Source organism: Gadus chalcogrammus, chromosome 9 (assembly GCF_026213295.1).
Source record: "Gadus chalcogrammus isolate NIFS_2021 chromosome 9, NIFS_Gcha_1.0, whole genome shotgun sequence".
In the NCBI taxonomy this organism is placed as follows: Eukaryota; Metazoa; Chordata; class Actinopteri; order Gadiformes; family Gadidae; genus Gadus; species Gadus chalcogrammus.
The window spans coordinates 7,698,608-7,720,964 of NC_079420.1; the positions used below are offsets into that span (position 1 = coordinate 7,698,608).

The 22,357-nt window shown below is 47.0% G+C and overlaps 3 protein-coding genes across 7 annotated transcripts; 1 reads left to right on the forward strand and 2 right to left on the reverse strand.

The window, feature by feature from the left end:
• Nucleotides 1-7: 7 nt before the first annotated feature.
• adal (adenosine deaminase-like) lies at nt 8-3,919 on the forward strand. Its single transcript, XM_056597917.1, has 10 exons — nt 8-149; nt 227-357; nt 621-681; nt 774-861; nt 948-1,029; nt 1,205-1,331; nt 1,412-1,492; nt 1,586-1,724; nt 2,085-2,185; nt 2,342-3,919. Exons 1-10 carry the CDS (start codon nt 105-107, stop codon nt 2,531-2,533), a joined length of 1,047 nt encoding a protein of 348 aa, XP_056453892.1. The 5' UTR covers nt 8-104; the 3' UTR covers nt 2,534-3,919.
• nat10 (N-acetyltransferase 10) lies at nt 1,505-10,919 on the reverse strand. Its single transcript, XM_056597911.1, has 29 exons — nt 10,806-10,919; nt 10,493-10,616; nt 10,280-10,371; nt 10,019-10,190; nt 9,797-9,919; nt 9,646-9,707; nt 9,322-9,436; nt 9,114-9,221; nt 8,767-8,900; nt 8,377-8,470; nt 8,163-8,261; nt 7,853-7,989; nt 7,514-7,638; nt 7,206-7,356; nt 6,841-6,937; nt 6,610-6,726; nt 6,321-6,422; nt 5,986-6,060; nt 5,774-5,890; nt 5,246-5,379; nt 5,101-5,149; nt 4,874-4,970; nt 4,647-4,754; nt 4,017-4,189; nt 3,596-3,715; nt 3,381-3,479; nt 3,224-3,297; nt 2,994-3,074; nt 1,505-2,913 (listed from the first exon to the last, which is right to left on the reverse strand). Exons 2-29 carry the CDS (start codon nt 10,604-10,606, stop codon nt 2,799-2,801), a joined length of 3,084 nt encoding a protein of 1,027 aa, XP_056453886.1. The 5' UTR covers nt 10,607-10,616; nt 10,806-10,919; the 3' UTR covers nt 1,505-2,798.
• A 203-nt stretch (nt 10,920-11,122) lies between these two features.
• Nucleotides 11,123-19,255, reverse strand: caprin1b (cell cycle associated protein 1b). Of its 5 annotated transcripts, none has more exons than XM_056597921.1 (18): nt 19,100-19,255; nt 18,465-18,629; nt 18,224-18,286; nt 18,041-18,127; nt 17,596-17,834; nt 17,409-17,491; nt 14,991-15,209; nt 14,831-14,880; nt 14,614-14,697; nt 14,319-14,498; nt 14,121-14,229; nt 13,941-14,002; nt 13,756-13,848; nt 13,355-13,468; nt 13,036-13,210; nt 12,728-12,916; nt 12,257-12,366; nt 11,123-11,687 (listed from the first exon to the last, which is right to left on the reverse strand). In XM_056597921.1, exons 2-18 carry the CDS (start codon nt 18,627-18,629, stop codon nt 11,601-11,603), a joined length of 2,109 nt encoding a protein of 702 aa, XP_056453896.1. In that variant the 5' UTR covers nt 19,100-19,255; the 3' UTR covers nt 11,123-11,600. The 5 variants fall into 5 exon arrangements, with proteins under 5 accessions (XP_056453896.1, XP_056453895.1, XP_056453893.1 ...); XM_056597920.1 differs by having other exon boundaries at nt 13,048-13,201; nt 13,355-13,492; XM_056597918.1 differs by having other exon boundaries at nt 13,355-13,492.
• Between the last annotated feature and the right edge of the window lie 3,102 nt (nt 19,256-22,357).

A 22,357-nucleotide genomic window follows, 5' to 3' on the forward strand; every position in this document is an offset into this window, starting at 1 on the left:
ACGCTGAGTGTTACTCGAAATTATGCACTGAAAACAGGAAAGCTGTCAACACCATATAAGCTCTCGAAATCCTCTGAGAGATAAGCTCCGTGCGTTTGTTCAAAATGGAAAAACAGGCCGATATCTTCTATCGCGAACTTCCAAAAGTGGTAAGTGTTGAATGTCTTTCAATAACACATGTTTTTAAATTTCTTGCAAACTTGAACCTCTGCGGTGTGTGTTTTAGGAGCTCCACGCTCACCTCAATGGCTCCGTCAGCTTCCAGACCATCGAGAAGCTTATTGCACGCAAGGCTCATCTTAACATCGAGCACAACATGACCGCCATCCGCAACGGCCAGCGGAGGACAATGGACGAGTATGTCTCTGGATTATGTTTAATAAAAACAATCAACTATACAAGTTGACCTGCACTTGAATGAACATTTGGATGCACGTTGACGGTCGACCTGCACTGTAATCATGAACAGTTGCATGCACGTTGCCCTGCACTATAATGAACAGTTGCATGCACGTTGCCCTGCAATATAATGAACAGTTGCATGCACATTGACCTGCATTGTTATGAACACTTGCATGCACATTGCCACATGTTCACAGCAAGCCCTCTTATGTCCGCAGGTGTTTTCGAGTTTTTAAGGTGATCCATCAACTGGTGGACACAGAGGAGGATATTTTTATGGTAAAATAACCTTCTGTGTGGAAAATAAGACGTGTTGGTCGACGCTTTACAAATGGTCACAGCTTCTTAACCAGCTGAATGGTTTCTTTTAGGTGGCCAAAGATGTTGTGAATGAGTTTGCAGCTGACGGAGTCAAGTATTTGGAGCTCAGAAGTACACCAAGGGAGGAGATAAAAACAGGCAAGATAACACCCAATTTGCTGTATTTGTATTCCAAACCTTTTAAAACCAGAGGGGGATTATAGTGATTGTTCTCTCATTATTAGGACTGACCAAACGGAGATATGTAGAGACTGTTCTTGAAGCCGTCAAGCAATGTAAAGGCGACGGCGTAGATATTGATGTCAGGTATGTTTGCAATTACATTAACTGTATCTGACTGAAGATAGTGAAATCAACTTGACAGTTTGTGGATTGTATTCCACACAGGTTCAGTAACATTGCGTGATTTGCTTTGTATTGAGACCCAATTTAATTGTCCAAATATTTATGCATTGATTTCTCCTTTTTTCCATCCCCCAAGGTTCCTAGTTGCAATCGATCGAAGGAACGGAACTGAGGTTGCGATGGAGACTGTGAAACTGGCGGAAGAGTTCATGCTGTCCACAGATGGCTTAGTGGTGGGGCTCGACCTGAGTGGAGACCCAACGGTCAGTGAAACAACGATTGAGCCGCATGCTGCCACATGATTTCCTCTCTCTCTCACTGAGTACTTGTGTTCGGTTTTAAGGTGGGCCATGGCAGAGATCTACTCCCGGCCCTGGTGAGGGCCAAGAACTGTGGACTGAAGCTTGCGCTCCACCTGTCAGAGGTACGTGATGTCTACCCATCACGAGATGGCTGCCCATGCCGACTTCTTTCCTGAAAGCTGTTTTTTAAGTTTGGTGTGCCGTTGTGTTTTCAGGTCCCCTCCCAGTTGGAGGAGACTGAGCTGCTGTTAACTCTTCCTCCCGACAGGATCGGCCACGGCACGTTTTTGCATCCCGACGTAGGCGGATCTCAGACCCTGGTTGATGCAGTGGTGAAGAATAACATACCACTGGGTGAGTGTGAAATGTTCACGATTTGAGTCAAGACCACACCAACCGGTTTTAAAGTTGAATATATTGTACCACCAGGTGTGAGTCTGATGAGCTGTTACAAGCCGTTTTGAAAATCTGCCTCTGACAACACAAGTGGGCGGGTCCACCTAGATGTGTGCTGGATAGATTAACGTTTGCTGCAGTCCACTGGGTAGGCTGGTAGACTGATCTATCCAAGGGGACACGCCCACTTGTGATGTCAGAAGAGGCAGATTTTCAAACCGGCTTTGAATGGCTAAACACACTCACACCTGGTGGTATAGTATGTCACCTTTAACCTGTATAATGGCTCGTATTCTAAAACATCCATCTGTGTTGTAGAGCTCTGCTTGACGTCTAATGTCAAAGGTCAAACGGTGCCGTGTTACTCCGAACATCACTTCAAGTTCTGGTATCAGATGGGACATCCTAGTGTGATATGCGTAAGTCTCTGTGGCCCTATTGGTTTTGAATTTTCACAGCTCAACATTGAGTTTTTCTGAAGTTCTTAACCAAGCATTTACATAGTTCAACGGTTTTATTTAAAACAATAACTTTGAATTGCTCCTAACCAATACAATTTTTTTTCCATACAACAGACTGACGATAAGGGAGTCTTCAGCACCGATCTATCTCAGGAGTATGAGCTGGCGGCGACCACGTTCGGGCTGAGCCATGAGGACGTGTGGAAGCTCTCCCAGCAAGCCATAGATTGTACTTTTGCCCCAGAGACCCTGAAGCAGCAGCTGAGGCAGAGGTGGATTGACCTACGACCTCGTGTTTTCCGATGACATGTCATGGAGTCCTGCCCAACGCCATTTTAACCTCTGTCCAAACTTTTTATTACAAAAAAGGGAATTTGATTCTCATAGACATTAATGATAGGCAATGCTCTGAGGAGTTATGGTACCAGTCAATCCTTTCGTACAAATTTCCTTTGTTTTTTATGGTTTATGTGTATTCTGTGTTGACTAGACTTGTGGTTATTGGACAACAGCGCAAACATTGCTCCACGAGTGTATAAAATATATAAGTTCATTGGTCCAACATCAAAACTCATCTCTTCTTTCCAAATTTGGCCTTTTTGCCACCGCCCTTCTTCAATTTGCCGTGTTTTGGCTCCTCTGGAACTTCCACATGGCTTTCCACATCCAGCTTCCTCTTCTTGTCGCTGTGGGTAGTGCAAGAGTGTTAAAATCCTACATTTGCACAGCAGAAATGTGTTCAAAACAACTCTTAAACCCCACATACCTCTTTATACTGACGACAGCCGGGTTCCCCGCCTTCTTCAAGACATGGTCCCACTCGTCATCGTTTCCACGGATCTTGTACCTTAAGCAGAAAGGAAAAGTGAGTTTCAATGGGCTGGGAGAATTAATCAATTACAGCAGATACACCAATACAATGATGCTTTTTGTGTGGAGCTGCTGATTTAGAGGGAGAATTCCCCACAAACACTGCCCATGGCTTGTACTACTCACTCTTCAAAGTTCAGCTCCTTGATTTTCTCCAGGTCTTGCTTGTGTTTTTCGTCGAACTCCTTGGCAGCCTCATTCTGCCAAGGAAGAGGGCAGGGGTTGAGTGGCAGGACTTTAAAATGATTTCGCAGAATGATAACAAACAAATACGTTGAAATACCAGATCATCTGTCAGACTCCCGACTGTCGGCTCCATGGTGATTTCTTTCGACGCCACCATCTCTGCTTCGACAGCCTGCTCTTGCACGTTGCTGAAAACCTAGGAGAGGTAATAATATCTGTGACCATGTGGTTCCAACGCCTCTCTTAAAACAGAATCAACTCCGAACACAATGTTAGCTTAACACCCAGGGGCGACTCCAGGCGCCCACTCACCTGCACGATCTTGCGAATCAGGCGGTTGAACAGACCCATGAGCTGTGTGCCTGGCAGCTCAATCTCCTTCTCCAGCTGATTCACTGTCTTGTGCTGCAGCCCGACGCCCAACAGCAGCGCCTGGACGGACCCAAGAGGACTGTGAACACTCCATGGCACACTCTTTTTACATAGATAACTTTTCTCTGTTTGTTTGGGCCTCTGTCCAGTTAAAATAAATGATCTAATAATTTATTTTCGGTAACTGAAAATGCCGCCATTGACAAAACCTTCCTGAGCGGGTCTCTCAAAACCAAGATGTGCATTTAAGTGGACAGCTGACAACGTTCTTGGACAGAAGGGGGAATATATGTATACGTGTGGACGGGTCCTTAAACGACAGAATCGCAAAGAAAAACAACAGGATGGTTGGGGAACCTACACACTGGGCCGCGGAGAGGGAGATGTCGCCGAGCTGCCGGAGGAAGAAGAGGCGCGCCACCTTGGGCACCAGGTCCATGATGAGGTGGTAGTCTACCATGCTCCTGGAGTACAGCTCCATGCGCTTCAGGTCGTAGGGGCTGAAGTGGATGGCGAGCTCCGTGCTGCCGATCGCTGCAGGGAGGGGGACAAGGCAAGAGGGAGAGATGAAGGAGAGAGGAGTGAGGGGAGATGGAGAAAGTGAGAGATTTTAGATGATTTTCAGGATAGGTTTGAGCGGCGGGGGTGGTTTTGACAGCTATAAAAGGTTTTGGTTTTGGGGTCTGAGGCCCCCCCCATGAATTAACTAATGTTAATGGTGATGTAAAAGGATCTTTACTTGTAAACATGGCCTATAGATTTACATTTACTAAATCAGATTCATAAATCTATCAAAAGAACCTCATCACTTGACCCTTGGCTACTCGATGCGGTCATAGACGATGACATCGTTTTTGAAGTACGTACTGGTACCTACTGGCACCTTACGCAATAGTTGGTTGCAATCTGCGTCCTCCCCGCTAGATGCGACTCAATTCCACACACTGAAACGGCACATCCTAATAACAAAGAAGAATAGCAGCAGTCCTACTGTTGGCCGTCTCCTTGCTGTTCCGGTTCTGCAGGATGTTGAGGGCCATGCTGGGCTGGAAGCTGCTGAACTGGTAGGAGAGCAGCGAGATGAAGCGCCGCCTGAAGTCTGGGGGAAGCAGAGAAGCCGCTGTGAAGGGGTGGATCGGGGGTGTGGAGGCGGGCTCGAAGCGCGATGGGGGTGCGCTCGGAGAGACACCGGAGGATAAAAAGAGGTGGTTTGCTCACCTGTCCAAAACGCAGACAGCCACTGAGCCTGCTCGGAAGCCTCTTCCATTCGGAGATCCTTCAGCATCACACAGGAGTGCTCCCCCGTCAGGTCATTCTGAACACAGGCGCGGACAGACACAGACACTCTTCAGTAACAGACAGCATCCATCAATCATTAGAATGCAACCTAATGAATTCTCTTCAAGAAAAATACAATGACAAAATGTAAATCCTTTCTCACTCACAGGTGTCTGTCTGAGATAGACCGGGGTGTAGCCGGCCCTCTTCCAGAATCTGTCATTTGAAAGAAAATAATACACACCATCAAATCTCCGTCTGTATACAAAGGGGCTACGAACTGAGCGAACCGGTCTTTGAGATAAAGCTCACCTGAGCAGCTGGGTGGTGAGACCGTAGGACACCCCCAGGTAGTGGAGTCGCTCCGCCCTCCTCTCGCTCAGCTTCAGCAGCAGCGGAGGGAGCTCCTTCCTGGGCGTGAGCACCTCCTCGAGCAGGCCGACAGCCTGGACGACAGGGGAGAACCACAGGCGAGAGGTAAGGGATGGATGATGCAATGACGAGCAATTAACTTACAATTTATTTAGAATCCATTTATATTAAATGCCTTTTTTTATCTTCCAATTTCATGGCATCCCAGCCAAACGCTTGTCTATCATTGAGGGATACGAAAACACATTTGAAAGGTTTAAAAAATAAAAAACAGCCATCGCCCTCCTACCAAACCTTAAACTATGACAAACCCTAACCCTATAACTAGCCCTATTACTAATCCAAATCCTATTGCTAACCCTAAAACAATTTCTAACCCTAACTATTACTGACACAACCTCTACCCCTAAAATGAACCCCCATCTCTGGGGCCCTGAGGTCATCTTCATGGGTCTCTGGTTGACTTACCTCGCTGCCGACAGTCGTGATCTCACTGTTGCCAGCGTGTCCGTTCTCGGTCATGGTGGGGAACTTTCCCTCGTAGTACATCTGGAGCAGCTCCAGAGTCCTGGAGCCGTAGCCCATCTGGGGGAAGGAGCCACAGTCAGCGTTATAAAACACCTTAACGTGGGGATCAGCTACATCCAACGAACCACACGGCAGCGTGGTCTTTTTCTTACCCCTTGATAGTCGGGGTTCACCGCAATGCGCACGACTCGGGCGCCGGAGAGACCGCCAAACTCTGGGTCTTGGAACTGAAGAAGAGAAAGGGAGGAAGAGTTGAACCGAGATGTGCATGGCTAGGGTGTTACCTATGCATGAAAGTAGGTTGTAAACATTCTAAGATCGATTTGCATTCGAGTTACAGCAATTGAGATGGATTTGTGTGCACATCCAAATCGTTCCAAATATGAATCGACAGAAGCTTTACAAGAACGGAGAAGAGAAGAGAGATTCCTCTGGAGAGCAGTCCTCATCGACGACCAAACAGGGCCGTGACTTGGTGGAGGTGTACCTGTTCTGACACGGTCCAGGGGATCAGGTCCCCGGCGGCCTTCTTCCCTCTGGACAGACTGTTGAGGATCGACTGCTGAGAGATCTCCCCTTCCAGACAAACCTGGAGGAATAAATCATACTTCTGTTGGTACAATTTGGGTCGAGGCATCTCACCGGGGAGCAAGGGAACAAGCAGTCCATGAACACCCAAAATAAATGATGTAGTAGCCGTCGGAACAACAACAACTCTAGTGATAGTCAAGCAGTGCACAGCAGGACGCGATGGGGTTAAGGAGGGTCCTTCGTACCTGCACCACGGCCAGGACCTCTGGCAGGGAGTTCTGTGTTGGGGGCACGGGGGGCAGGAGACAGAAGAGGTGGTGGGCGGGCGCGTCGGAGAGCAGCTGGAGGTCATTGGGCGAGTTCTGGAGCCGGGGGGGGGTGGAGGGAAGAGGAGGGACGGTTAGAATCTCCACTAGATAGGAACCGTATCAGCCACAGAGAGCTGCACCGTAGGGAGTGGAGAGTGAACCGCTCACCTTGTAGTGGGAGGACACGTAGAGCGCCATGAGTCTCTGCAGGAAGACCTCGGAGGCCTTGTGGTAACAGAACAGGGTGTCTCTGTTGACGTAGTACCTAGGGGAACGCGCTAAGGACAACGACAAGAGAGAAAACAGCTGCAGCACTCAAGGGTGCATTGATCAGGTTAGGGCCGGATAGAGTAGTGTCAAGGGTGCTGCAATCCCCCAATGTCCTAAGCCTACCTAGGCCTACCTAGCCTAGGCATCCTTAAACAAGATGCCTTGTTGAAAATGTTCAATTTGTCAGGGTACCCTTTCCCATCTGACCCGCACAGTCATTGAAGTCGTTTCAATCTTTTTTGTTCAGCCATTGAAAAGGATACAGATCACAAGTTTGAGGCAGCGGGCAGCCAGATATGAGCCTGGGGATGTTCAGGCAGTCCAGACAGAGCAGCTCATTCAGCCACTTCTCCACGGCATCCCCTGGGCTGTAACGGATTGACTCGTGCAGCGAGACCTCATGAAGGGAGCGGGCTGCATGGAAGGGGAAGACAGAGTCACACTTTGGTGGCAGCCAGAGAGAGAGAGAGTGCGAGAGTGAGTGAGTGGCTGAGAGAGTGAGTGAATGAGTGAGTGTCTATAGTTTATAATATAGTGGTGGAATTAGGTACGGGCTGGAGGATAATTTCACCTGAAGCTATCCGGACGGTGTTGGTGCCCTTATTCTCTGCAGACATGTTCTGTTGACTGTCAGAACTCTGCTGTCGCAACTGCTGGATCAGCTTGAGGGACAGAGAGCGACCGGTGCCCTCATAGCTGGAGATATGGTGGGAGGAGGGGATACATTAGACATAAATAGATACATTACAAAATCAAATGTAAAGAGAAAGAAAGAAAGTAAGAAAGCAAGAAAGAAAGAATTGTTGTGGCATAGAGAAGGCATGTAATGGGAGGGAGTGAAAATGATGGGAGGTGGAGGACAGGTGAGAGAGAGATGAGAGCTAAAAGCAGCAGTACTGCTACTACGAACCCATTGATGGTTGAGGCCATGAAGACCAGGTAAGGCCCCAGCAGGTTCTTCACCAGGGGGAGGGGGATGGCCGCCGCCTCGTCGATGACCAGGAGCTCAGCCTGGCCAAGCTTGACAGCATCCCCCGGGTGGATGTACTGTCAGGAACAAAACACGAGGGGTGAGGTCGGTGTAGTGGCTCCTTCAAAATACACACCAACCCGAGACGGTTGCCCTCGTATAGTTTTGGAACGACGAGTGCCGATGAGCGTTCAGAAGGGCCTGGAGGCAGCAGGAGGGGGGGAGGGCGGGGGGGCGCTGGATCACCCACCTGGATGGTCTGCCGGTGCTCCTTGAAGATGTTGACCCGCACCACCGCCTTGTTGAAGTCCGGGTTCAGGGACTGGATGATCTCGTAGTCGAGGTGCTCCTACGCGTCACGGCGACCGGACACACAATAATGATGTGTTAATGTTGTCGTTTATTCATTTCAACGTATTTCAAATGGGCAATCGGGTAAAAGAGGTTCTGGTCAGGTGCCTGACCTGGTACTGGAGAGCGTCAAAGCCCTTGAAGATGAACTCAAAGAGGGTGTGCAAGTTGTCTGGGCTCGGTGAGGTCACAAAGATGTTGGAGTAGCTGTAGAGGAAGTTCAGCGCATCGTGAGAAACCATGACCTGCACTGTGACTAGAACCTATCTGTAGATGTCAGAACCGGGCTTGATGGGATATGGATAGATAAACCAACAAGCCTACCCAGTGGACTGTACCAACTGGTACGTTCAACTATTGATCATGAAGCTGGGTGGACACTACCACTCGTGATGGAACAAGTATTGATAAAAGGTATTTCAAAATCAACCCATTCAATTAAAAACAACACCCTTGGTGAAATATAGGCATTTAAAATAAAACAAACATTAACAGGCCCTTACCCGAAGGCGACGGCCCCAGCGACGGCCAGCCCCAGTGCTGCCGATTTTCCACGTCCACGGGCGGCAGTGAGCGCCACTGTGCTCCGTAGGGTCTTCTCCGAGATGGCCTCGATGAACTTCAGCACAGCCTTGGCCTGGGTGAGGAATATAACAAAGCATGTTCGATTAAGCCCACAAGGGCACACACAGGTCTGAGGTAACAACACAACACTCTGCGGGCAATCACAAACACATCCTGTGAAATCAATTCTAGATGCTGATACGACTCATAGTTCACATGCTATAACCTAATGGGATGTTGCTCTCGGGGGGGGGGGGGGGGGGGGGAGCTGCTGCGGACGTCATACCTGGTCCATGGTCTTGCAGTTGTCCACCAACACGCCAACAGGCTGCGTGTCCTGGAGAGAAGCCTTCAGGTCCTTCAACTCCTGCTCCCGCGGCGACAACAGATCGTCCTGAAGGAAGTGAGAGGGCTTTGCGGTGAGAAACATTCGACGTGACCCTGTCGGTGAGTGGCGTGCTAGGGTGAAAGGTTGACGGGGTGTTGCCACTGACCTGAGTCTTTGGAGGAACCGCCTTGATGGCGGCCATGTGGGTGGAGATGGGCAGGACGTTGAGCTGGTCGTCGATGACGACGCACATCTTGCAGGAGGCAAGGGAGAGGATAAACCTGGGGGAGGGTATGAAAGTAACTTCATGACTACGTGGCCTAGTGAATTCAAATACAGGTCATTAATAAGCGGGTAGAGAAAAGGCATGTTTTGGATTTAATCCAGAACCTTTAAATTTGGAGCATCCAAGCCAGTAGAATATCACGCCATAAAAGACACCTTTGTTACCATGAATAAATATACATTGAACCCGGCCAAATGAACGCACCTCTCATTGAATCTTCCAACCACGTCCTGATGGGCCTCAGTCCTGTATCGAGAATGGACATCCTGCAACCACAGTTTGCATTAACCCACGGCTCAGCAAGGGAACTGATTAAATACCACGTGCACAGGAGAAGAAGGTGCGGAGGACTTACCATAGACATAGTGTACAGCTGCTTGAGGGAGTTCATGCTCCTGAGCAAAATGACTACGATCCCTCCTCCCTCAACAGTCTCAACCGTCCTGGCGAGCAGGTTAGGAGTGAGTGCTTCAAAGTCCTGTGAACGAGAGAGTGTATAGAAATTAAACGCATAAGAAAAATACACTGTTTATTTTTTATAAATGGTGATCTATAGGGACTAGGTGTGATGGCTTACCTGCAAGACACACATGCCGAACGTGTTTCCTAAGATCTTATGGGTCTCTTTATAGTAACAATATCGGATGTTGGTAGCGGCGACAAAAAGTTCAAATGGATCATCCTGCTTCAGGTTAAGGGTGCCAGATTTAATCTTCTTTTGGAGTTGTCTCATGCGCTTCTTTCGATTACTGTTGAATAAAGTGACTTTATGTTATCAACGCATCGGTATATAATGATATATATATGTGTTAGGTATTGTATGGAATATGATGGTCACCTGCTGAAGCCCAGCTCTTTTTTGTAGCACCACAGAACAGAGGGTCGTGCTTTCACTGCAGCTTTTGACAACATGTGATGCAGGATAACAACCTGAAGGAAACACGGAATGAAAATAGATCAGCGAATCGTTGAAAAATGACGCTGGGCAAATGCAACCAGAATACCGTACACATGTTTTGTATTAAACAGGATAAAAATAAACGAGATGTACCTGGTCTTTTCCTCGATCACCAACAACAACGAACAGGGTCCGATGTTGCAGAGCGACACCATTCTCAATCTGAACACGAATCCGATTGTCGATCTTCTTTCGAAATGTCGCCATTTTCGCAAAGCTAAAAGCAAATTATAGTTTATATGAGATCTGATACATTAATTGCTGAAAACAGGTTAACATTAAAGAGTGACAGACTGGTGAGGAGGAATCTCTTGTCAAAACTGATGTTCGATCAAAATGCAGATTTACATAAAACATACAATAACTCTGGAAAAAAATACGTTGAGTAATTATATACTAGTATTACCTTGTGTGTCAACCTGATAACTAGGGTTAAATCATTAAAGTCCAGACTCTACAGAACTCCAGTGTACCAGCGCTCATGCTGTTGATAAACTCACGTGGGGACACCAGTTCGTGAAGGACCCCGGTGACGTGTATTCTATGCGACGTCAGTACAAAAAGCTGCCGCAACTCCAGCCTCATCGTTCTGCGTGCTGCAGGCATACTTGGAGCCACGGCGTTTTTTACTCAGATATAAGATTGACGGTCATGCTGTTCAGTTCAATCCAGAAAATTCACATAATTAAAGTAATATTTATATTATGCATCAAGGGATAGATGCGTTCTATATACACAAATGCACAGATTAGGGCAAAGGTATGCAACACATCTTTATTGAAACTTTTGAAGCAACATCAATTTACAAAGAAATGGAACCATTCAAATTAACAAAGGTTCTTTTTAACCAAACAGACAAATTAAAAGTAAGGGCTGAGAAGGGAGAAAACAATTTGTGGGGTTTGGACCAGCAGTGGCAGGTGTTTTATTCATACAAAAAAATAACTTAATGAATCTTTCAAGTTTGCAGGAGCATTGAACGTGGGCCAGCGTAAAACCCATGATTGGATTTACATTTCAAACTCAACCTATAAACGTTCATATTATATGCCGTCAACGTGGACACACCTCAATAAAGAACCAGGAAACAACCACTGATTAAAAACAAAGAATGAACATAAATGAGCCGGAACAAACATCGTTTTGATTCTTTGAATTTGCAGTGTGGTGCAAGTTAGTCACAGTCAATATCAGAGGGCGTTCAGGAGCGCAGGGCCTGAGCCCCTCCCCGGGGGGCTCCTCTGGGCCCCTGGCCTGTCCCTCGCTTGTAGTTCTGTTGGTAACCGTCCTGAGGAAGGAACCATAAACAGCCATATTAAAGAACACACCAACATTGATATCAGCTCAAAAAATAAGAAAATAAAGTATTTAGATGTGTAGCATCTTATCCTAGCTATCTTTGTTGTATACAGGGAATGGGTTAACCTAGCAATTATTGGTGCGTGGATCTATGAACATCCTTACTGCACAGCCGGCGATATATTGCAAGTCGCTTTGGATAAAAGCGTAAGGCCTAAATGTAAATATCACGACGACTGGGTTGGCCCAGTGGTTTCAAAATTGGATTGGATTACAGTGCAACATTGATCAGCTTTGGCTGAATCGTGTGCTAAAGTCCTGCCGTGAAGTGACGTAGTGACAGTACCATTAATGGTGCAGCAGAGAAACATTGAGCTCCATCAATCCAAGCAACAGGCCGTCCGTGTGTTTAAGAAAATGTTCAGCGTTACAGAAAATGTGCTGACTTGACAGGCCGAGGAGGTCGATCAATGGGGCTTTGGCCGGTTAGGAGGCTGCAATGGCGTCGGCTATCTCGATGTAGTGATCAATAGAGGCTGTTTAGTGCACTTTTCATACCCGTTGGTAGTTTCCATTGGGGTAGTCCCGAGGCGTGTTGAACTGAGTCTGACCGTATCCAGAGTTAGCAGTATTGGGGAAGGGGGTGCGATAATTGTCATTGTAACCACCTACAAAAAAAAAGTACAACGTTTCTAATGTTATCCGGATGATGGGTGCACATATACTTACGGTGCTTGTGTACGCCATCTGGTGGATGGTTTAATCTAATACAATACGTGCATACGTTCCTAATATGGGCGGCCCCAACCCCAGCTAGAGAACTACCCGTAACACCTTCAGCAAATGCTTTGACAGCCGCACAAGCAGAAGCACTGACGGGTGCCATTTTGACACCCGTCTCTTAATTTGAAACTGATCCACCTCATATCAGAAACGACAGATCAGCCTCTCTACTCCAGGCTCTAGAGCTACAAGTGATCTTATCCCCGGGTCTCTACATTAACTCTAGCTTCTGGGTCCCATTCACACCTCTGAACCCGTTGGAGGAGCCTCTGTAGCCGTTCATCATGCCCCGGGCGTTGCGGGGCCCGCCGCGAGCCATGCCCCTGCTGTTGTAGAAGGACTGCCCCTGGCGGTTGAAGCCCGCGCCCTGCTGCGAGGCCTGCTGCTGCTGCTGCTGGCCGCCCGACTGGTCTTGAGAATGGAAGGCACCGACTTCTGTAAACCACAGGGCGGTGGATGAGCACACTTCCACCGCAGTGGACTGCAGGGATAAACACGGCGACATTGCCATAGACACACTTAGAAAATTAATAAAAAAAGAAGCAAGCAGTTACCGTTGGGCTCACCGGACTGCAGCTGTTCCGACTGCATCTCGGAGGCCTCCGCGGAGAGCGGGGCCTGGCTGCTGAAGCCCTGGCTGTAGCTGTTTTGGTATTGGCTGGCCTGGTTCAAGGCCTCCGTCTCACTCGCCGGAGGGATCGGGGCGTTGAGGTTGAACACCTGACAAGTCAACACAACACAAAGTTCATAGTTGTCAAACAACGAGACACCGGTCAGTGTCTGAGTCAGGGGGTTGAACTTGTCTCCGCAGTCGAGCGATAGACCGCAATGACCAGAGAACCTTGTTTAGTATTGATATTGGGTGGGCCTTACTGTCTGCATGGACTGGAATGGTGCGGCGTTGACGTTGATCCCACTGCTGTGGGGAGCCTTGGAGACGGGCTGGAACGCCTGCGTCTGGGAGGCCGGGGACAGGGCCGTGGAGGCCTGCTCTGACAAAGACAAGGGGGTCTGACCAGAGAGGAACATTAGAACACATTAGCCATGGTATGATCAGACCAAGGTGTTGCCATCTGCATGTACAACACCAAGTTTACACCCTTGCATGTTAACAGTGTGGAGGTCTGAATTTCTAATGACTTGGACTGATGGAAACAAGTCACATGCTGCCCCCTATCGGCAAGCCGATCTGTTCATCTGCTAAATGGGCAATACATGTGTTAGCATCAAGCGGTACATAACAACGTCATGCGAATCCTTTGTGGAGTAATTACCTGAAGGGTTTCTAAGGACTCAGTTGACGGCCTGGGCTCTTGTGCGTGGGGGGTCTGGTACATAGGTGGGGGTGTAGGGGAAACGATGGGGACCTAAACAGCAGCATTCAAGCATATTAAAGCATGATCTTTGAAAGGGATTTGATACCGATTTTAAGGCGATTGCCGTCATCACGGCGACGTACTTGCGTGGGCTCAGATGGAACAGGAACGGCGTTGGGTGCCGAGAGGCGGGACTCGGTGCGCACTGAAACAAAACAGTATCAAAACATCAACCTCTGTCCTACCCACACAACGAAACGAGGCCTCCTGTGCAATGCGCAAGGGGACACGGCAACAGCCGGTTTCGGACTAGAGCGCCGTACCTGGCGGACAGACCATCTGGGGCATGTCCACAATCTGAGGGGGCTTCATCGGCTGGGCCGATACGATGGCTGGGTCAAGAGGCGGTCCCTCAAACTCCAGCATGGAGTCCTGAAATGTGGAGCCAAAGCGTTTAAACGCACCGTGTCAACCATTAACGCGTCCTCTCTGGAGACACCATCCTTGCTGCCGCCGCTCACCTGCATGAAGTTGTACGTTCCCTGCATCTGCTCCATCAGGTCCTGCACCACCTGCTTCCGGACCAGGGGGTCGCTGGGCGGGGAGGCGGGGGCTGGGGACCCCTGGTTGGGGCAGCTCTCCAGGGGCAGAGCAGAGGGTGGGGGCTGCACCGCCTGCTGCTGCTGCATGACGACCACGGCCTGAGAGACGATGGGGACGGGAGGGAGCGGTGTGAGTGGAGGCACGCAGAGGAGCACCCTGGAATAACCTCAACGGATAGGAGGTTTGACTCAAAGTCCCGCTCCTTCATCCTACCTCTGTTTCGGCGGCCCACTCGCCCGCCTGCTCTTTGTCATTATTCCGGTATGTACCTTCTGGGATGAACTGTCTGTTTACAAACTGGAGAAAGAAGAAGGCCCATCAGTAGCGACCACAACAACAACAACGACGACGACGACGACGAAAAACCAAGACGACAATACACACGGAAGGGATGCAACCCTCGAGGAAAGCAATATCATTCTAGACTTACCTCTGTGGCTTCCACCTCGATGGGCTCTATGTACTCCATGACGTCTCCTTCTGTGAGGGGCAAACATTGTATCAGTGATATGAACTCCCACCCTTCAATTCAATTGAGATTTTAAAAGAACCCTCAAACAAGCGATCGGCTCTCAGATGAAGGACCCGACCTGGCTCAACGCTGGGCTCCTGCACCTCCGACGGCTCGACCGCGGCTCCCGCCGGCACCTCCTCTTCTTCCTCATCCTCCTCTTCCTCTTCCTCCACCTCCTGTTGCTGCTGCGTCGGTGGCAGCTCCCTCACCTCACACACTCCGTTCTGGTGGGCCGGAGCCTTGTCGAAGTATCCACTCTGCAGAACCTGGTCCAAGCTCTCCTTCAGCGCCTTGTCTGGAGAAACAGGACAGGACTTGTGTTGGGGGCAAGCCACACAAGGAAACACGAAGAAACAGAATAGAGCAATGGTATCATTCCCCTATAGATGGATGGATTCAAATTGTATTATCGTTTTTTTGAGGTTGGTTATAATAGGACATATTCAACAGGATTGGCCAAGCAGTCGGTCGTACTTTACACTCCTCAATGTTGTCAGTCTAGTATCACTCCCGGATTTCAACTGTTGGCCACAGTTGAGAATGAATCATAGGCACACAATGACATTATTAGCATTTTGTCAGGCTGCGTAGTTACTTAACATTACACTTCTGTAGCGCTGCTACTCTTTGTGCAGAGGTTGTCAAATATTGCCAGCCAATTGGGGGGATTGTAGGGCTGGCATAAATACACTATTTCAAGCTCCTGCTAAAAGTAAGGTTTTTCCAACAAGAGAGAAGGAAGTACATTCATAGGGTTATTATTTTCCGAATGAAACTTTTAGTTTTGCGTTGAAAACTAATTTTCCAATAACATATGTTTAAACGAATTGAACCACTTTAAAAAGGATCAGTTGATAAAATTGTCATTCTGTAGTAGTGGTCTCGGCTGGCTCCATTTCAGACTGGGAAAGATATGCACTGCAAATTTACTATATTTTTATTTAATATCTAAATACTAATTCAGAAAACCTAACGATTATTCAAAGCTTGAAATTATTTATTCTGTCCGGCAGTAAGTTCGGGACAGTCTCCTCCCCTCTGTAAGGAGACAAAAAAAAATAAAACCAGCTTCTTTTTTTTTTTTTAACAACTTCCCTCTTCAGTCTCATCAAAAAGACCAAATACAGCACAAACATGCAGCGCCACTTAAACCTGAATAAACCGGAAACTAAGTTTCCATCAACTGGTGTAAAATCGTCCACAACGTTGCAACACCAATAGGAACTTGAGTTCAGACATTCTGTGCACAACATGGTGGCTGGTTTGTGTTGGCAAGTAATGACACAACATCAAGTATGATGTTGCTCAAGTTACTGCCAGCAGAGATTTTCCTCAGCACATGGGTCCTACACACAGCGGATCAGTTATTTATTGCAATACCCATCAATGCTGGCTTTCATGAAACACTAATGTTTGTACATCAAGACTTGAAATTAATCATTGTTGCATAGGATGGATGCAGCTGCTGCAAGGCATCCAACCACATCCATCCACACTCTATTTCATTTGTGATGCTTGAAGCAACACAGCACTAAACTTCCTCTTAGCCAACGACCCATCAACGCAGATCTCCATGCAGGGGGGAGTGGAAATTGGGTCACTAAGGTCGTTCCATGCTACAGAGACCTGGCCGGTGGTGTTACAGGCGACGGGGCACCTGGCATCCTGCCTCACTGCCGCGCCAGAATAAGCCCACAGGACCCGAGCCGACTGCAGCAGTTTATGTGCAAGTACAATGCCAGACTGCTGAAAATGCAGCAGTCCAATAGCCCCGGGGCCAATAATCCACACCTCAATGCCATGCACATATTTCCTGAACAATACAACACCAACCGGGGGGTTATCTCTGATAGTAGGGGTGCGATTCTGTAACGACCGCTTGGCTCAAAAATCAAATTACATTACGCGATATTCAAAATGCATCAACTACGTTCTGTTCAGAAACGTTCATTAATTAACAAAGTTGGACACGGAAGGACCAGGTTAAACAATGCAAAATTAAAAAGAATTGTATCCGCACTATAATATCGGGTTGTATATTCCTTGCCGATTCACGTCACTATACATCGTTAACAGGCTGAGCAGTGGGCTGATTTAGTAGTGAGCAAGCACAGGTGGCAGTGAATACATCATCCAAAACGCCCAGGCTGACGCTGCGGTTGAGCGCCAGTGATCAGCAAGTGGTACTGCGCATTGATTTTTCTTTCCATATGGAAGAAAATGGTGGACAGATATGGAAGGAAGAGTGAGATGTGGAAGCGTTACCAGGATGTATTTATAGCCGAAAGTACACTCTTTAGTTATTCAATTTTGGATGTGGATTTCTTCCTTTTATTTCTGTTTGACCAAAACTGGCATGGATTCCATAGGTTTAAAAACAACATTTGCCAAGCTACAGGTAAAACTACTATTTAGATAGCAGTTATGCTGCAGCAATAACATTTCACAACATACAGCTCAGCTCCCCTTAAGAATGGAATTTACATGTACTTACATGTTGTTCCGACCACAGCCTTGTCCCGCCCTTCCATTAAGTCCCAGAGGTGCGTAGATGCGTCCTCATACTGGTCAGCCAACCTGCATAAAAGCAGACAACATAAACGTTAACAAACCATATCCACCACAATAAAGCCAGTTGCTTTGCACGAGCCGACCCTGGACACAACACCCCCTGAACCCACCTGACGTTCTGGTCCCGGTCCGGCCCGACCAGCTTGTAGAACTCGTCCAGGGCGCTGAGGTCCGCGTCTGTGAGTAGTTGAGAGCCCCCGACCCCCTGCCTCAGCTCCTGACGGACCGAGTCGTCCCCAAGCCGGTCCAGGAGGTACTGCAGCTCCAGAACGTTCTTCAGCCTCTTCTGCTCCACCTCCTCACGCTGCAGCTGCTCCCGCCGGACCGTCTTCTTCACAGCCTTCTGGATCTGGTGGTGGTGGTGATGAGTGATGATGATGATGATGATGATGAAGACGAGTGATGATGGTGATGAGGAGGATGGGGGTGATGAGGATGATGATGGTGTTGATGATGAGGAGGATGGTGATGAAGGTGGTGAGGTCCAGTTTAATTATAACAGGAACAAAACACTATGGAACACCACTCAGTAGGGATAACTTTACTGATGCTTACGTCTTGCCCCAGCGTGACGAAGCCCTTCTGCAGCTCTCGGGCAAACTCCAGGTTATTGACGATTTCCTGGTACTTGGTGAGAGCGTCCTATAAAAGAACGGAGGGGAAATTAGAGAAAGCATGACCTGGAGTTAATAATTAAATGGACTTACAATTCATTTGTTAGATGGTTCATCGACTCACCAGCTGGTCCTGGTTCAGACGCTCCCCTTTATTTTTCTTTGCTTCATAATCATCCAACTTGCCCTGTAACAGTCAAAAATAATATAATGAAATTTACATAAACACAGCAATAGCTCAGCATGGATCAAGTATGATAGTGGGAATAGAAAACGAATATTGAAGGACTATAACAGAAATACGAGGCAATACATTAAAAGACTGTGAAGCAACAACAAAAACAGGGCAGGAGGATGTCATTCACCTTTTTCTTCTCCATGTTGCGGACCTTCTTCTCAATGACACACAGCACCTGTTTCAAAACCTCCGACTGTCCCGCTAGTGAGATTTGGCCCAATGATGCTGGAGCGGATCCCACATCTGGGCTCGCAGCCTGAACTGTCCTGTTCCCAATCATTGCTGAGGGCATCTACGAAAGATGCAAGTGTAATGGAAAAGCATATGAGATAGCGGGAATATGACAATTGAATAGAACAATAACTGGGAATTAAATCAAATAGATTGATCATAAATAGTCATTCATTGTTAATTCAGCATGCAAATTGCCATGTTAGTACCAATTTAATCCAGCAGCCTGACAATATGCATACAGAATTCCCAGCGCGGGTAATGGTTGCTACTGCCAGCCAAACAACATCCTGTCAGTAAGGTACAGCCGAAGACAAAGCCAAACTCCACTACATATATTAGCCTGTAATCACAGTAGGTTGGTATAATGGCCTTGGCCGCACTGTCGTGGATGCGGCTAGCACAGTTAGCACTGCCCCTTGACAAAGCATCTTTCTGCAAAGCTATGGTTAGCTTGATGGCCAAAATAACAGCGTGGGCTAGCTGCAACCCGGCGAGCTATCCTAGGCATAGGATCCTAATTGTACCCACCTTTATATCCTATATCCACAGGGGGCAAGGTGTTAAAGCAGTACACAGATAAGGCAAGAAGAATAGATGTGTTGCTTTATTGTTATATTTTCTCTAGTGTGGGATCCGCCCCGCCGGCCTCACCGACAACTGAGACGGTTCGGAAAGCGAAGAAACTCTTTATAAAGACGAGGGTCCGCTTTGAGGTGTCGGGTGTGTGCCTTACAAAAAAGAACCGCTCGAAATACATCATACACATCATTAATTACATTTTGTATTTTTCTCAAATTAAAAAATCTTTGGATACGGTTATTGCTTAATATTTTATCCGTACAAAATAACAATCAAATTGTTCGTTTAGTGTTTGTGCACCGGCGAGTTAAGGTCGAGTCACTTGGCAGAAAATCTGCAAAATCATTAGCATTTATTGCTGATATTTATGGGAGACATTTGTGCATGGATTTAAAATAGGTTAGCTGTGATAAAAAAAAAATGGTCTCGTACATATCAAAGCCCTAATAGTCAGAAATGTACAAACCCGAAACGTCATAAAAAGCAATATGTTGATATTGATGATATCTAATTATCTATAGATGTAGATCTATAAGTGGATGGGAGTGCTTCAAGTGGATCAAACTTTAAATCTTTATATCAATAGTTGTATGTTTTCAGCAGGTTCTCTACGTCCATGGTTGCAAATAGGTTTGTCTTTAGATAAAGGTTAGAGCTTTCAGAACATTGTGTCTCCACGCAGATCTGCATTTAGTAAAAAAAATAAAGACTAAAATACTCGAATAAATGTTCACAATATTACCATTTTATAAGAAATCAAACATTTAATAAGGATGCTCCTTTTTCTCAGTAGAATGTGTGTAGAATTTCCAGCTGCATAAAAGCTATAATTTTGATCAGCAGAGGGCAGTAAAACTCGAATATAAAAAAAAATGCTAAAGCCGTACACACGTCACACAAAAAAACATAGGGACATGACCTTGATGCAAATGATTTATAACACAAACAATGACTCAGGTTCATCATGCAAACAATGGCTCATGTTAATTGCATGACCTCTCTCTCTCTCTCTCTCTCTCTCTCTCTCTCTCTCTCTCTCTCTCTCTCTCTCTCTCTCTCTCTCTCTCTCTCTCTCTCTCTCTCTCTCTCTCTCTCTCTCTCTCTCTCTCTCTCTCTCTCTCTCTCTCTCTCTCTTTAATCATGGATTTCACTCAATACATTTTGATCACTTTCTCTTTTTAATATTGACTTGGAGAAACAAAGATTAAAACAACCAAATATTTTTCCAGTCAAATGCAGTCCAAGGGAAATAAAAAAAGAGTGTAGAGGCACCTTATAAGGCCATATGATTGTAAAACACAGGAAGCCGTAGGCGTGGCGATAGGCCTCTCTGATTGCACCCGTCTATCGATAGTGTGTTTTCTTTTCGCACTAATACTGATAGGCTCAGATGCACACGGGCCAATGAAGCTCTTGCTTTTTGCATAAGTGACTCATTTCCTCCGACTGCTGCAGTTCAACCAGAAAACAACTCTCTAACAAGGCCTGGGTAGGGCTCCGTTGACCTCTGAACCTCCATCCCTCGACCCTATTTGGCTCTACTTCCTGGCTTGTCTCACAGCTTTGTTTTAATGATATTGTAGCATTTGGAATATTCAGTGACATATCCTGAGCTTACAATAACAATAAGGCCCATTGTGTTTTTATTGTGTCATGAGAATTTATTTGACCAACCCATTGGATTGGATTATGAACAAACACAATGGTTTAAACCAACCTTTTCCATTTCGCTTTTAAACTCCAGAGCACCCTAAATGCTCTATAAATCAGGAAACCCGACATAATGTAAGTGACACAAACTTCCAGAGAGATTGTCCAGCGTTCAGACTGCTTGTATTCCCAAACTCCATGTTCAATCTGGCCACATGAATAAAACCCTTTATGGACTATATTTAAAAAACGATGTTCAAAACAGAACCCTGTACACTCACAAGTTATGGATGTGGTAATAACGACACGACACATTCCATATTTTCCTCTTTCTCTTCCTCTGGGGAGAGAAGGTGTCTCGCCATGTCCACCCCATACGTTCACAGCTCCTCTGACATTTAGAGAGTGAGCGTTCCCATCTGATGGCTAGAGGGTGGCGTTTATTCTTTATGGCGGGCTATATGTGTGGTTGCTCCTATCTCACACAACCATCTGGAGCCTGCCTGCCTATCTGGAGAGCCATGAGTGTGGTGTCATCATGACAGAATCACACAGACACACACACACACACACACACACACACACACACACACACACACACACACACACACACACACACACACACACACACACACACACACACACACACACACACACACACACACTCACACACACACACACACACCCTCTCCCCACCAGCCTCCAGGAAAGCTGCATCTGTTGGCATTCTGCACATCCTTTGGGCCGTCCTTGTCAGCCCCAGGAAGTGTGGGGGGGGGGGGGGGGGGGGTGAACAGGCATCAGAATCATTCTGACTGCAGGCTGATTTACATTTAACATTCAAAAGCTTTGGTTTAAGGAGTGTGTCCTTGTGTTCAGCAGCACAGAGCGTAGTTGAAGGATAAGAAGACACCATAGGTTTAGCCGGTTAAAACAACACACAGATAGTTCATCAAGGCAGGTGTGATGCACATACTTCGGTCATGCACTGTCCCAAATAAAGCAACAACATACAAGATAATCCTACACCTCCAATCACATCTTCTATTTAGCTGTCGTATCATACCCATGAGTTGGACCATAATAGCTTCTGACTTTCTCCTTATAGAAGTAGCCTATGGGCCACTGCATCATACAGCAGATGAGGGTGCACTGCGCCTCACACGTTTGGCTGCAACCTTCCTCTGGCTGAGGAGAGCGGTGGTAGTGTGGATGGGGAGGGTGGTGGGGGGGGGGGAGCTTTATCTGCTCGCACCGACCAACGGCTGTGGCTGGAATTCCCTCCGACATGCAGCCACAAGGCTCCTGGCCCGTGATAATAGGACCGGTACAAACTGCTTAGAGTTGTTGTTTATACAAGTTTAATACAATGAGGTTCAGGCCTACGCTTCCTTTATGATTTCCCCCCCGAATGATATTGTCTTCAGTTCATTTGTCATTTAACCAATAAGGGTACATGTTACAAATATAAAGACTTTTTCCGTCTCTTGTAGCCTATAATCTAAGTGTCAGGGTCAAGAAAAGACGTCTGAAATGCCCATTTTAATCCTGTGTTAA

What these genes read in the sequence shown, in the direction of transcription:
- adal (XM_056597917.1), top strand. Translation starts at nt 105, where the DNA reads ATGGAAAAACAGGCCGATATCTTCTATCGCGAACTTCCAAAAGTG. An exon ending in GGCGTAGATATTGATGTCAG is followed by an intron (nt 1,030 to 1,204) that starts GTATGTTTGCAA and finishes CCATCCCCCAAG; the next exon opens with GTTCCTAGTTGCAATCGATC. An exon ending in GAAGAATAACATACCACTGG is followed by an intron (nt 1,725 to 2,084) that starts GTGAGTGTGAAA and finishes TCTGTGTTGTAG; the next exon opens with AGCTCTGCTTGACGTCTAAT.
- nat10 (XM_056597911.1), bottom strand. Translation starts at nt 10,606, where the DNA reads ATGGCGACATTTCGAAAGAAGATCGACAATCGGATTCGTGTTCAGATT. An exon ending in AGCTGTACACTATGTCTATG is followed by an intron (nt 9,708 to 9,796) that starts GTAAGTCCTCCG and finishes CTGTGGTTGCAG; the next exon opens with GATGTCCATTCTCGATACAG. An exon ending in CCTGGACCGTGTCAGAACAG is followed by an intron (nt 6,061 to 6,320) that starts GTACACCTCCAC and finishes TCTCTTCTTCAG; the next exon opens with TTCCAAGACCCAGAGTTTGG.
- caprin1b (XM_056597918.1), bottom strand. Translation starts at nt 18,629, where the DNA reads ATGCCCTCAGCAATGATTGGGAACAGGACAGTTCAGGCTGCGAGCCCA. An exon ending in CCAGATGGTCTGTCCGCCAG is followed by an intron (nt 14,003 to 14,120) that starts GTACGGCGCTCT and finishes GTTTTGTTTCAG; the next exon opens with TGCGCACCGAGTCCCGCCTC. An exon ending in GCAGTCCGGTGAGCCCAACG is followed by an intron (nt 12,917 to 13,035) that starts GTAACTGCTTGC and finishes TGTGGTTTACAG; the next exon opens with AAGTCGGTGCCTTCCATTCT.